The 20688-nt window shown below is 49.2% G+C and overlaps 6 protein-coding genes across 6 annotated transcripts; 3 read left to right on the top strand and 3 right to left on the bottom strand.

Annotated features, from left to right (window-relative positions):
- Nucleotides 1–389: 389 nt before the first annotated feature.
- Nucleotides 390–3158, top strand: RCY1 (F-box protein: endocytic membrane traffic, recycling ReCYcling 1; the record flags this gene model as incomplete). Its single annotated transcript, XM_049249663.1, has 3 exons — nt 390–498; nt 556–2818; nt 2888–3158. The coding sequence occupies 3 exons, from the start codon at nt 390–392 to the stop codon at nt 3156–3158; spliced, it is 2643 nt and encodes an 880-aa protein (XP_049111857.1).
- A 1374-nt stretch (nt 3159–4532) lies between these two features.
- On the bottom strand, nt 4533–6183 carry RSA4 (ribosome assembly protein; the record flags this gene model as incomplete). Its single annotated transcript, XM_049249664.1, has 3 exons — nt 4533–4776; nt 4824–5902; nt 5959–6183. 3 exons carry the CDS (start codon nt 6181–6183, stop codon nt 4533–4535), a joined length of 1548 nt encoding a protein of 515 aa, XP_049111858.1.
- A 199-nt stretch (nt 6184–6382) lies between these two features.
- Nucleotides 6383–9323, top strand: MSH4 (MutS protein msh4; the record flags this gene model as incomplete). The annotated part of the gene is made up of 7 exons (XM_049249665.1): nt 6383–6889; nt 6940–7258; nt 7312–7352; nt 7403–7552; nt 7602–7721; nt 7769–7856; nt 7915–9323. The coding sequence occupies 7 exons, from the start codon at nt 6383–6385 to the stop codon at nt 9321–9323; spliced, it is 2634 nt and encodes an 877-aa protein (XP_049111859.1).
- A 218-nt stretch (nt 9324–9541) lies between these two features.
- LOZ57_000567 (uncharacterized protein) lies at nt 9542–12029 on the bottom strand (the record flags this gene model as incomplete). Its single annotated transcript, XM_049249666.1, has 3 exons — nt 9542–11138; nt 11190–11428; nt 11517–12029. 3 exons carry the CDS (start codon nt 12027–12029, stop codon nt 9542–9544), a joined length of 2349 nt encoding a protein of 782 aa, XP_049111860.1.
- Nucleotides 12030–12289: 260 nt separating this feature from the next.
- Nucleotides 12290–15359, bottom strand: LOZ57_000568 (uncharacterized protein; the record flags this gene model as incomplete). Its single annotated transcript, XM_049249667.1, has 5 exons — nt 12290–13077; nt 13133–13531; nt 13586–14515; nt 14584–14876; nt 14932–15359. 5 exons carry the CDS (start codon nt 15357–15359, stop codon nt 12290–12292), a joined length of 2838 nt encoding a protein of 945 aa, XP_049111861.1.
- Nucleotides 15360–15551: 192 nt separating this feature from the next.
- Nucleotides 15552–18456, top strand: LOZ57_000569 (uncharacterized protein; the record flags this gene model as incomplete). Its single annotated transcript, XM_049249668.1, has 9 exons — nt 15552–15652; nt 15737–16313; nt 16408–16521; nt 16579–16743; nt 16867–16913; nt 16963–17047; nt 17097–17206; nt 17259–18286; nt 18353–18456. The coding sequence occupies 9 exons, from the start codon at nt 15552–15554 to the stop codon at nt 18454–18456; spliced, it is 2331 nt and encodes a 776-aa protein (XP_049111862.1).
- Between the last annotated feature and the right edge of the window lie 2232 nt (nt 18457–20688).

The following is a 20688-nucleotide window of genomic DNA, read 5'->3' on the forward strand; positions in this document are numbered from 1 at the left end:
TAATAGTATCAACCAAGCACCTTTATCAGAACAGTAACTATCTAAATTAAGAAGAGACGTTCCACTCTGAAAAACATTATCAAACTTAAACGGGACTTGCCGCTAACTACGCCACTCTTGTGGTGTCTCCAGCATGTCAATTCTTGTCTACTCAACATAGCATAAAAAGAAACTCGGTATTCTTCTTGAGACAGACCTGCCCTCACGCCTATTTTCACAGCTACTGCTGTCTACTCCGAAAAAGGCTTTTTGCCACGAGCAACCCCGCCGTAGCTACACGTTGACACACGACACCAAGAGCCACTCTCCAAGACTCCTGCGTGATGACCACAACACGCCCGTTTCGATCTACGCAGCCACCTAGTTGACGGCGTCAGCTGTACGACAACATGGCATCCCGCCCAAAGTCACACGTGGCTCCCAAGGGCCCCAGGAGAGATGTTTTGGCATCTCTTAAGCTGGCTCACATTGAAATATCCAAACCGATATTACCAGCAGGTACCCGTTTCCCCTTTCGTGTGAACTAGTTTTTACAGCGGCTAACGTTTTGCGAAGAGTTGATGTCCACCGTTCTCGATTACCTTGATCCAATTGACCTTATTAATGTCGCAAAGACCTCACGGCGCATGCATGAGATGGTGTACGACGACACAAGGTGGGTTCGGCTATTAAAACAGATGGGCTACTGGGATGAACTCGAAGCAAGGAAGCATGCCGGGTCTTTGCAATCCAATGGCCAGTCGAGCGGCTTGATCTCACAGGGATGGATTACGACTCAGAGTCGAATACCTGCAGCATCAGTAGGGGTTCAGGCAGTTAATAACACTGGTGGCTTTGATGCAGTGGAATTCACTGGGTCTAATAAGAGTGGGCAGTATCCCGAAGCTGCAACTACTCTTAAAGCCCTATCTTCCGTGCAATCAGTACGAGGAAAAGCTAGAGAACAGTATGGGAAGATCCATGGGGCGTTATACCCATTATATCGTAATGTCGTCACATCTGAGGAAACTACTGATTGCCTTGTCTTTAAAATATTTGATAACCCGGAGGAGCAAGCCCAGCTGCTTGCACATCTGCAATCCTTTTCCCATGTGGATAGAAGTCGCGGCTGGCTTGAGAGGAATACAAAGCTTTCCCTTGTGATATCAGACTTTGAATCAGCTGCCCTCCGAGAGTTTATACATGGTTATGACAATGGAGATATTGAAGGGCCAATGAGTAGATATGCTCGAGTGTTAGTTGCACTTAATGGAGGCCATATCGCTATTCAACATTTCATGCAGCAGAACAATATCATAAGGCAAAAGACCGATTTTGGAAGGCCTGCTGATTGTTTGAAGCCTGGCATGGTCTCTCTAGAGCATACTCAGGCTTTTCTAACTCGCCTAAGTGTTGCGATCAACGAGGAAGTCTCTATCATGGATCGCTGTTTTCCAAACTGTGCTGGATTATCCACAACTTTCATGGGGATGATTCAGCAAACTGTGCTATCCCCGTATTTTAACACCTTATTTGATGAGCTTCATACTCAGTATTCAAACTCATATCTACAGGCTGTTTCTGGGACTTACGTGCAAACGAGCAATTTTGTTCGATGTTTAAACCCTGCCAAAAACTTTCCTAAAGAATTTCATGAAGCTGCTAGTAAGATGGTTGTCGATGTGTTTGAAAAACACGTGGAGTTGTACCTTGTTGAAGAGTTGGATGCCTTTCGAAAACATTCCGAGGATGTCGTTTCTGACTGGGACCGACAACTATCGGAACATGCCGCCTCGACCGAATCATTTTACATGTCCAATGTGAACAGACAAGCTGATAAGAAAGATTTCTTAACATCATTTAAGAAAGTTCTTATGGCTCCTGTTAACATACTTCCCGGTTTTTCCAAGTCAAGTACAGCCAAGGGGGATAGCGTTGACAAACCAGCCCTCAGCCCAGGATCTGTGGGGGCTTCACATCCTAATCGCTCATCCACGATCATTGTTCCCGTTACTACCCCTCCAGTATCTAATGAGGCTCCTACGACCGAGCTAGCTGCGAAGGCAGCAATCATGAACGCTAAGCTGGAAGGGATTCGCAGTCTTTTCAGTATTGAGGTAGCACTGAATCTGGTGCATGTAGCAAAACTAAGCCTAGAAAGGGCAGCCCAATTTGTTGAAATGCAGGGAGAATTGGGCAAAGCAGCGAGACAAAAATGCGAAGCAATATTTATTTCCCTACTACAGATTCTTGGGCAGCAGCATGTCATAGCCGGCTTTGACAAAGCCGTTGGCCATCTCTCAGTGTATAAACCGCGACAACAACGCAGCGAGGATGACCAACAAGGGGTCGAGCCCCTCGTTACCTTTCTGGAGCTTGTTAATGTTGGCGATTTGATCTTGCAAATGATGGATGTCTTCTACGAACAGGAGTTGATTGGTGCTAGATTAATAGACAACAGCGACTTCCTTAATCCAGCTGTAAAGGAAAAAAAACGGTTTGAACAAATGCTTGATGAACGGGTAGCTGCTGGATTAAACAAAGGTATTGACGTTCTCTTGGAAGAGGTGGAATTTTTACTTGCGACTAAACAGACAGCGTTGGATTTTTATCCAGAATCGGCAGACGGCAACATCCAAGCAGTTGATATCGGACCAAGTGACGCAGCAACGAGCATCGTACAGATTGTCTCTTCGCACACACAAATGTTAGTTGGCAGCACAGATAAAAGTACCTTGGATGTCTTCAATCAAGAGGTTGGGCTTCGTTTATTTGGTGTTCTATGTAAGCATCTTAAACGTCAGCGCATCAGCATTATGGGCTCCATTAAGCTGATAAGGTAGGAGGCTTCGACTCTAGAAGCTAATCACAGCTGTCCTATGCCTGTTGACTGACCTTCTTTCTCTAGTGATATGAATTATTACTTCACATTCATCCAAACCATGAAGAACGATCACTTGATTCTCTATTTCACTGCCCTTAGAGAAATGTCGCAGCTTTACCTTATTGATCCGTCTGATTCCAAGGAGATGGCTACAATTATTGCTGATGTTGATAGGTTTAAAGGCATCCTTCGTGCAGAAGAAGTGTATGAGTTTGCGGAGAGAAGAGCTGACTGGTACCAAGTGAAGCGAGATGTTGAGCGGGCTATGTTTGGAATTGGATGCACGGTAATATGACCATGTCGAAATTCTAGCAATTTGCAGCTCCCTCGACCGCTTCAACTGAGCTCCGTAATCCCTAGAGATGTTGCAATAACTTAGATCGAATATATACAGAGTATATAAACCCGGAACACGGGTAAAAGCACCAAGGGTATGGTGCAATCTGCATTTTAGCTAGATCATCAAGGTTAGCCTCAATAAACGGTTATCCCGTTCAGGTGAATTAAATATTCTCATTTAGATACAGTCCTCTGTATCCGTTGTAGGTTTCAAATTTGAACTGAGTCTGGCACCATTACGGCTATTTAGAGCATCATAGTCACAGTAGCCACTTTGAAATACCCTTCAGCACACCCTATGGACCATGGCTATCAGGGCTCTCAGCCCCTTTTGTGTTGTTGAAAACTTGCACGGTTGAAAGATGATAGGATGTCAATGATTAATAAATTAGTTGGGTGACGTCATTATCATAAAGCCAAAATGCCAAATCCGACAACAGGGTAGGCTTACAACCGTGCCTGGCTGCTTCATGTCTGTGATGGGCGTACAGATGAACAAGGTTCTATTATTGATACACATCCTAATATCTTTTCAATCAATCGTATGCGAACCCGAGTCGCCGCAGTATACCTCCGACCAAAACTTCAGAGCCGCTATCGTTGATACGACAAACCAATATAGGTCACAGCACAATGCCGCTGCTGTGGCGTGGAATGACACGCTAGCTGTAATATCACAGGGCTGGGTAAAACAATGCCGGGAAAGGCATTTGGTGAGCACATGCGCTGTACGTTGCTGCTTTTCGACATTTGACCTCTTTTTAGTTCTCACCATCGGGCGAGAGTTTCGCCTCAGACTATCCAAATGTTACTGCTGCTGTCAGTTCCTGGGCCGACCAGCGCACAAAATTCGGTTTCGACCACCCAAAATTTAGATACGGCACGGCTGCCTTTTCACAGCTAGTATGGAAAGCCACACGCACAATAGGGTGTGCTAGGTATGATTGTGGTCCAACAACCAAAGAGAACTTGCATCCTGGGGGGAAAAAGGATGAAATAAAGGCAACCAACTGGTATATCTTCTGCGAATATTTTCCGCCGGGGAACATTGTAGGCGGTAATTTCTTCCAGAACAATGTCCAGAAAGGCCATTATGTGCAAAGTGGCAGTGTGAGGCGGTTTCCGGCTGATAAGACTTTAATACTCTGCAAATGGATCCCGACCGCTATTCTTCTGGTTTTCGAGGTACTGTGATTCTAGAATTTTCATGTAAAAGAAATCCGATATCTAGGCGCTTGTTCGCCGCGACAATTGGTGTGTTAAATAGACGCCGGCGTCTCATGCGGTTGACTAAGAATGGACATCATAACTATTATAGACTCTGATGGTTTCAATGTCGCCAAATCCTAACAGCCTTATCCCTTCCCCCACTACCCACCTTTTCCCCATCGGGACTCCAGTCAACAGCGTAAACCTCGTCCTGATGACCAGGTAGATCCATGGACAGCTTTCCCGTTCGAACGTCCCATACTTTGAGAGTAGTGTCCTTAGATGATGATACTAGTAGGCGAGAATCGGCTGAGAAGCAGCACTGATATACTGCCCCAACATGGCCACGTAATGAGGATATGAATCTAGGAGATATGAGTATGGTTAAGGTCACTAGTATATGGAAGCTTACTTTCCATCCCTTGCATTCCATAGCTTCACATGGTTATCGAAACTCGCGGACGCGATGTATGCTCCATCGGGAGAAAAGGTAACATGGTTAACCTCCTTTTGATGCCCCATCATCCGAGCAACGGGCTTGTTAGAAGAGGCGGGGTCCCACAGGAACATAGTAAAGTCATCACTAGCGGATACCAATCTCTCGGTAATTCTACCATTTATAGTCGCCCCTTTCTCGAAACGCGTCTTTGCACAGGCAATTTTGTCAGCATCAGTCTCCGGGATGGCTTTGTTTTGTTCGTAAAAAGATGTCCGAAGTACGAAGTCAGTAGATAATGCTAGGTGATTTACACGGTGAGTATGAGATGACATCGTTTGTATCAGGCTGCCATCTTTAGGGTTCCATATTTTGATGGTTTTATCGTGTGACGATGTGTAAATCTTCCCAGTCCCTCCCCATCGCACGCATGAAACAGAGCCTTTATGGCCAGTAAGCACATTTTCAATGCGCCTTGATACCACATCCCATATTCGGACTGTGGAGTCTTTCGAGGCCGACGCTAATCTTGGTCTTCCAGGTTCTTGTATATGGTAAGGCTCCCACGACAAACTCATTATCCATTTCGTGTGTCCTTTCAACGGGGCACCAAGGGGCTGTCCAGTCTGCGGGTCCCATAATCGGACTGTATTATCCATACTCCCGGTTGCCAGGATCTTATCGTTGGGTGACCAACTAACAACGAGAACCCAGCTCGAATGACCTTTGAGAGTGTGGACAGGAGTCCCAGTATCACAATCCCAAATGCGAGCCGTAGAGTCCCCACTGCCGGTAGCCATTCGCGACGACGATGCAGGGGAAAATGAAGTGGCTAGTATTGCTTCTCCATGGCCTGAAATTGATGCGGAACATCGCGAGACAGCTTTCACACGAAAGATTGCCTGGGGGGTAAATTGCAAGTGGATGATATCTTCAGAGGTTTTCAACCCAGGCCTAAGGAGGGATTGGTACAAGTCTGATAGAATGTCAATGGTGTTGTCGACTTCGCTATCGGGCTTGTAGGTGAACCGGTATGGAACTCTTTCATGGTCATCCTATTTATAGGATCAGACTGCAAACGTTATTAGAAAGATGGTGAAAGCAAGCCTACATTTCCTTGAAGGGTGTTAAGTAAAATTTCTAGGTTCTTCACAGTAGCATCGGCAATCGGAACAGCGACTGCAGGTCCTGAAGCCTTTCCATTTCCTTGGTCAAAAAACTGCACTCTGATGCTGCCCAAGTTTTCTGGGATGGCTTGAATATCCTGTTGCTGTCTCGCTTTTTCTAGGGTCTCCAGGCGCTGCCTCTTACTCGGAGGTGGGACTAGAGTCGCCATGACCTTAATTCCTTAAACGGCCACCGCGATTGTTTTGCACTTTGCTGGATAGGAAGCGCGTCGAAATATTGAATTTTGTCAGATTTTGCGAGCTAGGCCGGAATTGGCAAAGCGCCTTCGGACCGTTAGTTAGTTAAGCTTGAGGTTATCTTAACACCTTCAAAACTACACAACATCAACAAGGTTAAGACTTGCCGCGATGCCCTGGTCTACGTCTTCCTCAACTCATGGCGTCAGCTCCAGGAAGCGTCCTACAACAGGCCGCACCACTACCACTGGTCGGCCAAGGACCGGAAGACCAACGACTACTGCCACCAGTGTGGCAGTCCAAGATATCATTTGTGCAATTAGTGAATCTCGTGGAATATGCCCTACTGTTGGCCTTGCTTTCGTGAATCTTTCAACGTCTGAGGCCGTGTTATGCCAGATCTGCGACAGTCAGACTTATGCTCGCACTATCCAGAAGTTGGCAGTATTAGATCCTAGTGAGATCCTTTTCATGAAAACAGCACAAGATCCCAAATCAAAGCTATATGCTATTGTGGAAGAGAATCTTCCCCATCTGACAATCACAACCATCGACAGACGATATTGGGCAGAAAAAACAGGACATGAGTGTGTTGAACAGCTAGCGTTCAAGGAAGACCTTGAATCAATCAAAATCTCTTTAGAAGGAAATTTCTTTGCGACTTGCTGTCTTGCGGCCGTACGTCCTGGCTCTCGAACCTTTGTTTGGATTGACTAATCTTGATAAAGGCTCTCAGCTACATCGAACTTGAGTTCTCGAAAACATTTGCGTGTCATTCACTTCGAATTAAGTATGAGCCTTCTGATGGCTCGGTATTGATTGACTTGGCAACAATAGTGTCTTTAGAATTAATTCAAAATCTGCAAAACGCAAAGTCAAAAGACTGTCTTTTCGGGGTGTTAAACGAAACTCTGACTCCAATGGGCTCACGCCTACTTCGTAGCAATATCCTACAGCCATCTACGGAGCCGAACAAACTTTGTGGTAGATATAATGCCGTCGAGGAACTAGGAACTCGAGAAGACATGTTTCATGCTGTCAGAGAAGGTCTGCCAAGAAAAACGCGACATGCCGAACGTAACTGATTGAATCTCGATCAGCTTTGAAGTCCTTCGTAGATTCTGACAGGGTGCTTACAGCAGTTAGTACTCATCAGCCACCGTCTGTTCCTGTCGCTGACGGTTTTGGTAGTTGACCATTATACCAACGAAAATTACTTTCGAATATTCGGAGAATTCTATTAATAATATGATTATGCTGAAAACTTATGTCTCGTCAATAAGACCTATCTATGAAGCTCTTACTGGTGCTAAATGCGATCTTCTTGTTGCAATTCGAAACGTAAGGAGTCATGTTGTCAGCGGAGATACCAATACTAACTGAGAAATAGCTCTGTGCACCTACGCAGTATGAGGCCATTGTATCATTACTTGATTCGACTCTAAATACTGATGTGACGTATCAATCCCGTCCGCTTGATCTTCGAAACCAAAGAACCTATGCTGTCAAGGTATCCTTTGTTCCTCTACCCACTTAGAGAATGTTCTGATTTTTCAGGCTGGGGTAAATAGCTTGTTAGATGTAGCGCGACAGACATACAAAGAGGCAAACAGTGATGTCAATGAGCTTGCAAGACGCCTAGGAGGTTTGTTAGATGCCCATCTTGGTGTATTGGTCCCATTGCTCACTCAGACCATTATTAGATGCACATGGCCTTGCCCTTGATCTAAGATTCGAAGCTGCTCGGCAATATTATTTCCGTCTACCAATTTCGGATTTAGAATCGCGCCAGCTACCAAGCATTTTCATTAATATATTTCGAAAGAAACACTTTGTTGAGTTCCAAACTCTGGACCTGGTAAAGCTAAATCAAAAAATCTCCGACTCTCACAACGAAGTTCTTCAGATGAGTGATCGTAGCATACAAGAACTCATCGAAGATGTTAGGACTGAGATTTCTGTGCTATTTCGCATCAGCGAGGGCATTGCAATGTTAGATATCCTAGCAGCATTCGCACAGCTCGCTGCAGTTCGCGATTATGTTCGTCCAGAATTAACGGACACACTGGCCATCAAAGCAGGGCGGCATCCAATTCAAGAAAAGATACACTCAAACAAATTTGTTCCCAATGATGCATACGCTACCCAGCAGTCTCGATTTCAAATTATTACTGGGTGTAATATGAGCGGGAAAAGTACATACATTCGATCCCTTGCTCTCATGGCTGTAATGGCGCAGATAGGTTGTTTTGTACCCGCAAATTACGCCTCGTTCCCAATTACCAATCAACTTTTCGCGCGCATTTCTGCAGACGATAATGTCGAGACTAATGTGTCAACATTTTCTGCTGAAATGCGAGAAATGGCGTTCATTCTTCGAAATATCGGACCAAAAAGCATGGTTATTGTTGATGAACTGGGCCGTGGGACCAGCACTGTGGACGGCCTTTCTATTGCGATTGCGATATCTGAGGCCCTTGTTGATAGCCACGCTCTGGTGTGGTTTGCTACTCATTTCCACGATCTAGCTCGAGTCATGGCTCAGAGAAACGGTGTAGTAAATTTACATTTAGCAGTGGACATGTCTGATCCCATGACGAAAATAACGATGCTGTACAGGATTGCAGACGGGCATGTTGAGGATAAGCATTACGGGATTGCTTTTGCAAGGCTGCTCTCTTTGCCTGGGGACCTTTTAGAAACCGCAGAGGCTGTATCGAAGAAAGTAAGTTTGAAGTCTGCAAACCAACGTAGAAGTTCAGAAGCCGTCGCTATAGCAAGTCGAAGGAAACTCTTATTGGATCTAAGAGAACAGTTACTTCAAGCTCAACAAGGAGAGCTCAAAGGTGAAGAATTAAGGAAGTGGCTCAAAACATTACAAGATGAGTTTACTTTGCGCATGGCAGCCTTAGATTCGGAAATAGCAATGGCTGCAAAGAATAAAATCGTTGATAGTCATGAGGAGACGGAAGATAATCCTAGCTTCTGCGAGCAAGGCGATAATGACCTAATGAGTATGCTATCTGAGGAGGAAGCAACAGATATCACAAGCCCGCTTTTGTATGGAAGTCCTACTATCAGACGAAGGGCAGCCCAAGGCGAGTTGAAATAGGAGCCGCCTCAACATCGGACTTTGACTTCGCTATATAAGCAGCATATATCGTACAAATGTGCATGAATAGAAGAAGACCTCAATGCTATTCGCTCAAATACATAAAGAACATTAATACCAATCAAAATCTATCTTCATGATGAAATACTCGAGAAAGACCCAAACAACTTTTTGAATCACCGCTATGATATCACTGTAGAGACTGTGTACCAGGGAGTTTATCCGAAATGATAAAGTACTTGCTTTCCTTTCCATTTCTTCCCTTTTCCTTTCTGGCCTGCTTCGCCGCCAGTATCCGCTTCGGCGGGTGTTGGGTTGGTTCCACCAGCACCCCATGCAGCCCCTCTCGTCCCATTGCGGTCGTCCCATCTGACTGTACCACGAGTCAAGCCGGCCATCAATACATTGGGCTTTGGAGCGGCGGGCAATGCCGGGAACGCGTCCGAGTTATTGGCTAAACGAACCGCTGGCGTAGTCGTGCCCGACACTGGCCGGCTTGAAGCAGGAGATATCTTGGGTGTGGAGGATTGTGGTGTCGGTGTTGTGCCGCATACGCGCGTTGCAGATGCACCCTTGCTTTTAGAAGGTTTTGAGCTGGGGAGAGAAGGAAAGGGATTGGATGGTCCGTTTTTGTTAAGTAGTCCGGGAAGACGAGCGTTTTGACCCATCGATGATCTTGACGAAGGCGCTGTGGAGGATTTTAGGCGCAGGACGCGTTTTCCTCCTCCAACATCGGCCGAGGCAGATGGTAGGGTGCCACTCGGCCCCGGAAGTGCCGGATAATCCTCGTTTATGGCTCGCCAATCGTTCCAAGCAGTAAGAAGAGCAGTGCATTTAGACTCGTCTTCGTACAGATGAGCGAGTTCCTTGATGAGCTTTCCTAGCTCGCTCGAAGATGTATCAAAGAGAGAGAAAAAGGACTCGATAAGATCGTTGGCGTTAATTTTGGAAGTGCGATATTGGGATACTTTGTTTCGGAAGTCATTGATTTTAAGTGGGTCGTTTCGAAGGAGACCAGCGGCTCGATCCATCACCGCAGAATGAGCCATTCGGCGGGCTTGTTCTTGCGGAGTTGAGGCGGGAGAGTCGATATTAAGATGCTCAATGAGTGGTGGTTGTGAGGCCGATACCTGAGGGGGAGCGGCGGCAGCGGCGGCGGGTGTAGGTTGGGTGAGCTGGCCACCAAACGAACGTGTAGATATCGACTGTGCGCTCTGGACAGCCAATTGTCGTTGATACGCAATTTCATCTCGCCTTAGTGCTTGAGCGCTGGACGCGGGAATAGGCTCTGCATTAGGATCACGTCCCAGGGGTCGTCGACCATCGCGGCGTCCGCGCTGGGGCTGGTAGGGAGAACGGAAATCAAAGGTGGACATGTCAACTTGTCGAGCGTCTCTTCTTGCGTCCTTGGAGAGATCTGAGGGGTGGCTCTCGAGCTGGTGAGCTTTCAAATCCATCTGAGATTCAAAAACGACGAATTTCTTCTCCAGACATTCTTTGTCGAGACAAAGAAAGTGGTCTTTGCCAAAGTGCTCTTCTAGTGAACCATAATCAACGTAGTATTGGGGACGGCTACTACTTGTTCGTCGATCACAAATATGGCAACGTTCGTGCTTATCCCTGCAGTGTGTATAAAGCTCATCGTCGCCGTAGAATCGTTGGCGGCAAAAGCCACACTCGGGGTGGCCCTTGAACCCGCTCTGGTCAAGAGCACCGGGGTTGTCATCTCCATATTTCTCGTGTTTGCGCAGCTGGGCCTGAGAAAAAAGTTCATGTTCGTGCGTAAAAACCTTTTTGTTCCTTGTGCATAAATCACTGAAAGGGTCAGGCTCCAGGGTCTAGATTTCAGACTGCTGTCACACATACCACATAACTTTGCCATGCTTGCTTTTTACGTGACGGTGCAGGTCTGGCCATCCCAGACAGGCAACATCACAGTCCTTGTCCGGGCAGTTGTAGCGAAGGAGCAGCACAGTATCCTCAAAGATATCCTGTTTCTCATACTTGACCCCCAGATTGTCATCGGACCTGATAAAATCGGCATCGGTGAACTCTTCGTAATTCTTTGCAAACTCATTGGTAAAAACGACAAAGCTCGACTCGGCCTAGAGAGCAGAAACATCAGTATGGAGAGAATCCCTATCGGTTGCACCAAAGGAAAGAATTGATTGAAAAAAGAAAAAAAAAACATACTCGACAATGAGCGCAAGCCTTGGTCTTGTACAGCGCCCGCAGACGCAACGAGCAGATATGACAGGTCCGGTGATTGCACGGCGCAACGGAGACGTGCTCTACCTTGGAGGCGCAGATGAAGCAAATCTCGCTTTCGTCGGCGTCGTCCACAGCACCATCAACAACCCCAACAGCAACAGCAGCAGCAGCCGCCGCCTTCTGCTTCCCCAGGCTCTCGCCCTTACAGTCATTGGCATCCCCGGTCAGGCGGTCACCCGAGGTGCCAGCTCCTCGCCGGCCACGGTCTGGAGGCTCTCCTGCGCGGCCACCGAGCTGGGAGCCTGCTGCTGATCGCGGACCACGACCGGCGCGGCCGGGCCCGCGAGGCCTGCCGAGCCCACGGCCACGCTGCGACGGGCCTTTGGGCGTGGCGGACGGGTGGGAGTCTCTGGGGGTCTCCATTCGGTTGCGTTGGCCGCGGTTTGCGTTTGGCCGGGTCGTGCTTGGTGGGGGGTTGCTGGTCGAGTCGGTCATGGAGACGAGGAGTTATAAGCTGGGGGCTTGGGTAATTATGGAACTTCCCGGGCGAGTGAGACACATTGACAGGCAGCAAGCGAAGCAATATCAAGCAGCAGCAACAGCAGACGCAGGCGTGGCGGACTCGCCTGGTCGGCCAGCCCGCAAAGAAGCGCGACGTGAGAATTACTCATGCTTACATAATCGCTACGGGCTCATCTGGAGTCATGATGAATCAACACTCAAAAGCGCGGCATCTCAGCGCGCACAACAGAGTCTCAGTAGAAGACCTTCTCCTTCCAGATCGGTGGCTTCATGCCCACCTTGTCCCACACGACCTTGTTCTTCTCGTCCAGATGCGCCTCCTCGTCCGTCATGCGAATTACGCCGCTTGCCAGTGCGATCTCCTGGCGACTGTACCCCGCCCGGTCTCGCGGAATCCACAACAACGGCGTCGGGCTTACGACTGGCGGCGGATAATACGCGTTGTCGTCGATCATCTGGTCGTAGACGATCCCGGGGTCCTGCCGAACCTTCTTACGCAGCAACGCGTAGTCGGCGTAGCTGCTTGGGTGCAGCAGACGGGTTACAAGCCTCATTAGACGTCTATGGACTCTCGCCTTAAAGCCGACAGAGACAGGAGGGATGCTGGCCGTGCTGGATCGACCCTTTTCGGGATCGACTGTGAGTGTCTGATCTTGCAGATCGCCAAGGATTTCCTCCTTGACCGCATCTTCATTGTCTAGCGTTCTAGGAAGAGCAGATAGCAATGGCCTGAGCGCATCATTCAACGAGATGTGCGAGAGCACGGTTAGGAGTGTGAAAACGGCCATGATAGCCAGCGGCCCAATTGCGCCACGGATTGCAAAGAGACCTATGAGGCAAATTTCGGCCAAATATATACCTGTGAGCACCTGTTTCAGCGCTCGAGGGTAGATGAGGCCCTTGGTGTCAACCGTCGCATCGTACACAAAGAGAAGGTTGTATCGGTAGGCCTGGTATACAAGATACAGGCCCAGCGAAGAGAACCCGAGAATAAGCGGAGCAATGCAGGAGTATGTGATGGCTGGATCATGTCAGTGGCAGTGCTACTCGATAGTATGCCATAGATCATTACTCACCAATTACAGCCATATTTGTAAAGACCGGAAAAACTGTACCCCATGATAATCCAGTGAGCGATGCCCAACGTTGGTATAGTTTCCTTGGCGTTCTATCAAAGAGAATGCGTAAGAGTTTAAAAACTAGAAAGGTAAGAACCTGAATGACAGCGCTAGAACTTAATATCAGCCCCTGAAACAGAAAATATGAAATGTAAAAATTGGAGGCTTTGGGCAGGTTTTCTGCGAGAAGATCCTTTGCGGACAGCGGGTTTTTTATGATTTGACTGGTCGCAGCGGAAGCGGCAGAGGTTAAGGTTGTGACGAGGAAGACCTGCACAACCTGGAAAACAAAATGGGCATTTTGAGTGAATAACTCCACGCTGGCAGCGGATGGGAGGCCTGATTGTCGTCCGCACCCTAGGAAAGGTCAGGCTTTTTCCATAGGCAAAGACAAGGGATGGTAGCACGTACATCTCAGGATGATAGGCACAAGAGACATCAAGGCTGCCAAGGCGATGGTGGGCAACACGCCACTAATGGCACCTTTCACAATACTTGGCAGGCGGTTGACGAATTTGAGAAACGGCAAAAGATTCGTCAGGTAGGTGATGTTGGAGATGGACCCCACGAAGGCCGATGGAACGGACCAGAAAATGATCAAGACGGCAATGAAGCCCTGAATGAGGAATTTTCGGACAATTCGCTGCCACCAGGAGTACTGCAGCGTCGGCCAAATGACTTGGCTTGGTGAAATACCGATGAAGCGTGGCGTCATCCGGAAGGGATGGTGGTGGGACAGAGTCTGAAAGGCAATTTGCGCGTCCATCTGAGAGTTAAACTCGATGAAAACGGCAGAGACGGCCTTTGCGTCTCCATCTCGATGGCGCTTCTGCAGCGCCTCGACTTGAGGGATGACCTCCTGGAGCTGGGCGCGGAGCCACTCAATAGTGTCGACCGATTTGCCGAAGAAAAAGCCAAGCCGATGGTAGGGGCGCTGGACGGGAAGAGCCAATGGGAAGGGCGCAAATTTGGCCTCGCACTCGATGGGCGACGAGCCGGCCGACGAGCCCGGCTGGGCAGGGCCGAGGGTGGCGGATTTCAAACACGCGGCGTGGACCTTTTTGATGTAGGTGGTCTCGACTTCCTCGAGGCGGTAGGCCAGACGGTCTCGCTTTTTGACCAACTTCTGGAGATCGGCGCAGTCGGTGGTGATCCAAATGCGCCGCACAGAATCGCCAAAGATTTTCGACAGTCGCTTCTTGCAGAGATACGACTGCGGGACCGCCAAGAAGAGGACGGTGCGGGAGGATATCCGATTGGCATGCAAGGGGGAAAGCAGATAGGCCTGGCGTAGGGTCGCATACAGAATGCTCTCGCGGGTGATGGTGCAGAAGACGAAGCCTGGGAGCTCGGGTTAGCCATGCAGGAGTCAGGAGAGGCTTGCAGGCCGGCAGCAGGAGGGGCCGTACTGAAGAACAGGCAGGCCGCGACGGCATGGGCGTAGTACCACGTGGGGTTCCTGACATTGCTGAAGCTCAGGGCATCAAGCTGCCGGTTGCCCGCACCCCCAGCTAGGTGGATGGGGAACAGGATGGGCCAGGTGATAGCACAGCCGATGAGGCAGATGCGGGCCATGGTCTTGAGAAAGCGCACGAAGAAGTAGCCGTCGAGGGAAGCATGGCGCAGGACATGGCTGTCGGGCAGACGGCCGAAGACGCCGATCCAGTTGAAGAAGCCAGAGGGCAGCTCAGGGGCTCGCTCACTTCACGGCGTCAGGGTCAATTGGGACGTGGGATATGGGATTTGGGGTCACTTACTGGTCGTGCAGATTGCGCAGGGTGGCCTTGGGGGCGTAGAAGCGCTGCTGCGAGCGGCGGCCGACGAGGAAGAGGCCGAACCAGCACACGGCAATGGCGAAGGCGGGCACGAAGGTGGTGAGCAAGGCGGCGGCGGAGGTCGAGACGGGGACGCCCAGGTCGCTGAGGGTCGACGAGGCGGGCGACTGGCTGTCGCCGCGCGCAGAGCCGATATTGGGGTCGGTCTGGTTCTGCAGCGACGGGTCAGCAGGCGAGAGGACAGAGGAGAGAGAGAAGACTGTATACTCACCAGCAGCGCCATGGCTCGCGCGCGCCGGCGGCCGTTGTAGGCGCAACCGGCGGGCTTTATATAGTGAAGGGTCAGGGGCAGCGTCGCGAGCCAGCGCGCCAGGGCGATCGGAGATCGGCTGCGGCGACGGGCACGCCATGGCGGGCGCTCCCCGCAAAAGCAACGCCGGACGGGCTGGCGGCGAGCAGGCGAACGGGCTGGGCTGGCTTGGTGGTGTCGAGGCCATCAAGCCAGCTCGTTAACGAACTTTACTAGTTAACTTAGTGGGCTAGTTCACGTATATGTCGCCGGTCGCCTGCGCGCCCTCCTGCGATCCGCACCGACACCCGCGATGCTGCGCGACGATGGACCGCCCCAGGTTCCAGTGCACGCACGCCGGCTGCCACAAGGCGTATCTGCGCAGCGAACACCTCAACCGCCACTCGCTCATCCGTGCGTGCCGCCCCTGCCTGCTCTCTTTGTCTGTTCTGTTTGGTGGCTGCCTGACGGCCTGGCTGACCCGGCCGCATGCTGCAGACAAGAAGGCCGCCTTTCTCTGCTATCTGTGCCAGAAGCGCTTCACCCGCAAGTACGTACACATGTAACTCCACCACACACCGCTCAGGGACACCCGCTCATCGCCTCTTTCTCGTGCAGCGACCTGCTTAACGCGCACCTGCGCCGCCACGAGAAGCGCGGCCAGGTCGCCGACCTCTCGTCCGCCGCGCTCTCCGCCTCCGCGTCCACCGCCAGCCCGCCGCCCGCGCTATCGCCCGCCCATGACCGCTCGCCCGCCGACCCGCCGTCCGCCGGCCCGTCCGCCGCCCCCTCCGCTCTCTCCGCTCCCGCTCCTCCTCCTCCACCTCCGCCGCCCCCGCCCCCGCCCGCAGTGTCACCCCCCCCAGCCCCGGCGTCGTCCTCCGCTGTCCCCGCTAGCTTCCCGCCCGCCCTGCTCTCCCCCCCGCCCCCGCCTCCACCACCGCCGCCCGCGCAGTCCTTCCCGCCCGAAGATGACTACACGTGGCTCTTCCACGGCGCCAGCCTGTTCGACCTTCCCCCCGATGACTACCTCAATCTGCACTTCGGCGCCGGCATCGTGCCCAACTCTCCTCCCGTGCGCTACCTCCCTCGCCCGCCCATCCTTCCTATCTAACCCTTCATCCTTGTCATCTCTCTTATCTCTCACTAACTCTTCCTCATGACTGCAGCCCTTCTACGCCCAACATCTCGAACCCACTTCTGCCGCCGCCGCCGTTGCTGCTGCGTGCGACCCGCCCAAACCTACCGTCTGTGATCATGAGCGGCTTCTGACAGACTGCCCTGTGCGCCCACCCTGTCCCTGGCAGCCCTCTCTGTGCTACATCTAACGTCCAGGCTAGATTCTCTTAACCAGTCCGCTCCAGCACCCATCGCAGATCAACCGCATCATCCACCTAGCCCTGGACTACTGCGACGTTTATCTGCCTCTCTTTCATCGCCCCACCCTCGAGATAGCCTCGTGTCCTCCAGTGTTACTTCTCGCCCTCTGCAGCTTGGGCACGTTCGTCAGTGGTGCTCCAGAACTATATGAAACAGGCAAACTGCTCCAAAAGCACATATGGAGCTCCACTGTGGAGGCTTGTTACACCATTCTTTTAGCCTGTATAACAGTGCTAACCGTTCAGTAGAAAGCTCTAGCCACTCCGCGTGTGGAGATGTGGTTTCTCCAGTCGCTGTAAGCCTTTGATCTGCTCGTCTTGATGCTGCTACTAACTCCTCCCCAGAGTGCTCGTTGAGCATATTGGTACCTACACCATGGCTCGCCATGAACACGAAATGGCCGAGGTTGCCCATAGTGTGATTGTAACAGTAGGGAGCTCCAAACTTTCTGCACGTTCTGTATCACTAATGTTCCTAGCTTGCTCGGCGGAATAATCTATTAACAGAGAGCTGTCGCCCTGAAAGCGGCTCGCGGCAGTCTCTTGACATGAAATGGAGAGATTGGGCCCAGCGAGAATCCATCATCAGGTAAGTGCTTTCTTCTTATTTCTTGTCACCAACAATTCCTCACACCCTGCAGAATTGCATACACTATCTTTTCAAATGATGTGCAGTATAGCGTATTCTTCTCGCATCACGCTCTTCTCTCTGTTGGAATGATGAAACTCCCCCTTCCAAGCCCCCCGGCAGTCTGGGAAGCTACGAGCGCCATGGAATGGGAGACACAGCTACGACAGCTCAAAAAGTCTACGCGATCGCGCTACTACAGTCTGGACTCAGCTGTCGAGTCGATAATGTCGATGAAGGACCCTGACCATAAACGCGAATTCATGCAGTGCTTTAACGTCTCGAATCCGTTATCGATACACCTACTCATCCATGGAATCGCCGCCGCCATCAGTGACACCCAGTACCGTTCGGTTGCCTCATCCGCAACCTCGGCCACCCTGAGCCTTAAGATGGCAGATTTTGACGAGGCTCTGCGCCATTGGCGATATTGTTATGACAAGCTCCCCGAAACGGGCCAGCAATCCCGGGTCTCATGGTGCTCACAGGTGATGTATCATTTCTCTGCGGTGCTGCTCCGAAACAGTCTATCAGACATCCAGATGGCTGCAGGCAGTGCTTACTCCTCGGGCCGTGCTGTTACCCCGCAATGCGCGCAGGCCGCGTATTCACGATTAGTGTCGACGGACCCTGTCAGCCACGATTCGTATCTGCACGGCTTGCAAGTAGTTTGTCTATGTCTACAAGATTCCGAGAGTGCTCCTCCTTCGAGTTCGGGCCCCAGTAGCATAACTCTCCCCTCGTCGACGCCCCGGCCCCTATGGCAGACGTACGGCGCATTCCTCGGCCTGTTAGTTCTGTGGACTCGGGCCTTGGGACTAGAACAGAAGGAAACTGCAAAAACAGAATCGAGTACCGCACTAACCGCTCTATCATCGAACTCTGTCCCCGGTGCGGGTATGTCGGCGCTGAGCAACATGTACCAGCGTGAGGTGGCCCGCGCTAAGACTTCTCGAGAGGAAGTACAGACATTGAAAAGCGAGCTACGACAATTGATTGGCATTGTCTGCCGTCGCTTGACGGCACGACCGTGGGAAATATGTAAGCTAACACCTACGTCTATACCTTCCTACAGTCCGGGTATCACTAACTTTGGCATTTCAATAGCCCACGAAGCAGCTCGCATCTTAACATCGATGGGGGAGCGAGAAGCCTTGGAACAAAACTCGCTGAGCCCGGGTGATGAACCTCGGACGAACACTGAGGCTTAGCGCTTTGTCTGGCCCCAATCTTCTAATGCATATATACAAACCTAGCTTGCCCTCGTCTCAAAACCCCAGGACCAGGTTTCCGTAATCCATAATTGCTTCTGGTCTCTCAAACGGGCGGGGTTTCTTTTTCAATCATTTCGTTTATCATCCTCTGGCTGGGGCGGAATAGGCGGCCGGAGGGGAGGCACTTTTTGGCAACGCATATATTTTCAGCTTGATACCCCCTTCGGTGCTCTCATCTGCTCTCATCCCATGGGAGCTCATCCCATGCCCAACATTCCTTTCTGTGTATCATAATGAACGCCAGGCGCTGCACTGTAATTTATCCTGCATATTATTCATAACTAAGACCGATATTTCCTCTTACCACGGCTTCCAAGAGAGCCACTCCATAAGGCTGATTGAATACCCGTGGGCATTGATTGGCCAAACAGGCAGTGTCTCGCGCATCTGGTTGGCTACAGTACGCCGCGATTTCCTCTCATCCCATTGGGCTAGTAATACGGAGTTCTCCGTAAGTCAATGAGCTCCAAGTTGATTGGCCGGGTGATCTGGATTGGTTGAGAAGCCAGGAGGCTGACCCGACCAATGAAACAAAGTTCGCTGGTGTATGACTAATGAACTTGGCTATCTCTTGTAGCCTGGGCAGATGAGCTAAGCCTCGCCAAGTCGACTATGTCTCGATAATCAGCCCAATAGAGTTCGGCGATCTCTGATTCGTCACATTCCCGCGAAACCGACTATTGTGACTAAGGGTCTTGGCTCGCCGATGTCTATCACCACGTGATAAACACTATGCCAAGCCCGTTGGGTTGGTAGCCAAACTCTAATTGGCTGGTCAGGTCATCTTCAAATGGAGGTATCGGACGACACAGGAGCACGTGATGATCATGTGACTGAGTGTCTATAATATTGTGTCTGGTCTTGCTCCTAACAAACAAGACACAGATACTTATAGATGAACATGCTATAACCAAGACTACAGAAAAAACATATGAAAAACCCCTAGCAAATCTCTGTCAGTCTGATAGACAAAGATAATGAAATCAGTATTATGATCAAGAAGAGAAGATAATGAATCTATAGTTCTTCAGTTTCTTCTTCAAAAATCTGATCATCTAATAAGTCATCTGACTTCTGCTCAATATGCTTTCATAATTTTGACAGTGACATAGACAGCAAACTCTCTTCTATTAAATAATTAATATTCATGAGTCTTAATTACTTAATGAATTTTTTAAATTTCTGTCTAGACAAGATCTTTGTTAAGTCATCTGCAGACATATTATCACTTTCAATTCAGCTAATATTCAATTTCTTATTAGTAACTGCTTGTCATAATTAGTGATGATGAATATCAACATGATGAAGCTTAATAATTAGTTGTGAAGCTGCTGAAATCAGTAAATAAATCATTTGCAAATTATCATATAAAATATCAAAATCTCTTTCTAATTTCAACATAATATTCTTAAATAAGCATTTCCATCACATGATCTCTTTTACTGTATAGAATAGTGCTAAAAGCTCAGCTTCTGTTGAAGATATTGTAACAGTCTTTTGTCTGAAAAATTTTCAATTAATTCAGTCTTTAAAGAGCTTAAATACAGAGCTCTGAAAGAAGTATCTAAAGTTTAAATCATCTGCAAAAGAAGAATCACTGACAATTATTAAATGAATGTTCATGGCATTATTAATATTATTATTACTCTGAATATTCAACTTCTTCTTGACATGAAATTCAAAAGTATAATACTTCATTGAAAAAGCATATGAGATAACTCTCTCAATTGCTGTATGATGTTCTGATTCTGAGTTAATCAAAGTCTCACTTAATTTTGCAGTAGCAAACAAAATATCAGACTGTGTTATAATAGCAGCATAGAGAGTCAAATCAATCTTCTGTTGATAGATATGTATTCATTGCTTATCTTGTGTCTTCATATAAGAAGCTATATTCACAGTTATCATTAATATATATGATGACTTCAATTTCATAAGATTGAACTTATTAGCAATCTTCTCAATATAACTATTTTGACACAGTCAAAGCTTCTGAGCATCTCTATCACATAAGACATAGATATCTAGAAATCACTCTAGCTCTTCAATCTCTCAAAACTCATAATGTGTCTGTAGATTCTTTAATAACTGCTTAAATGTTCCAACATTCTTTCTGTGATATAAAAATACTATGTCATTTACATAAAAGAAGATAATAATATTCTTACC

This window comes from Ophidiomyces ophidiicola (assembly GCF_022830035.1).
Source record: "Ophidiomyces ophidiicola strain CBS 122913 chromosome Unknown scaffold_1, whole genome shotgun sequence".
Classification (NCBI taxonomy): Eukaryota; Fungi; Ascomycota; class Eurotiomycetes; order Onygenales; family Onygenaceae; genus Ophidiomyces; species Ophidiomyces ophidiicola.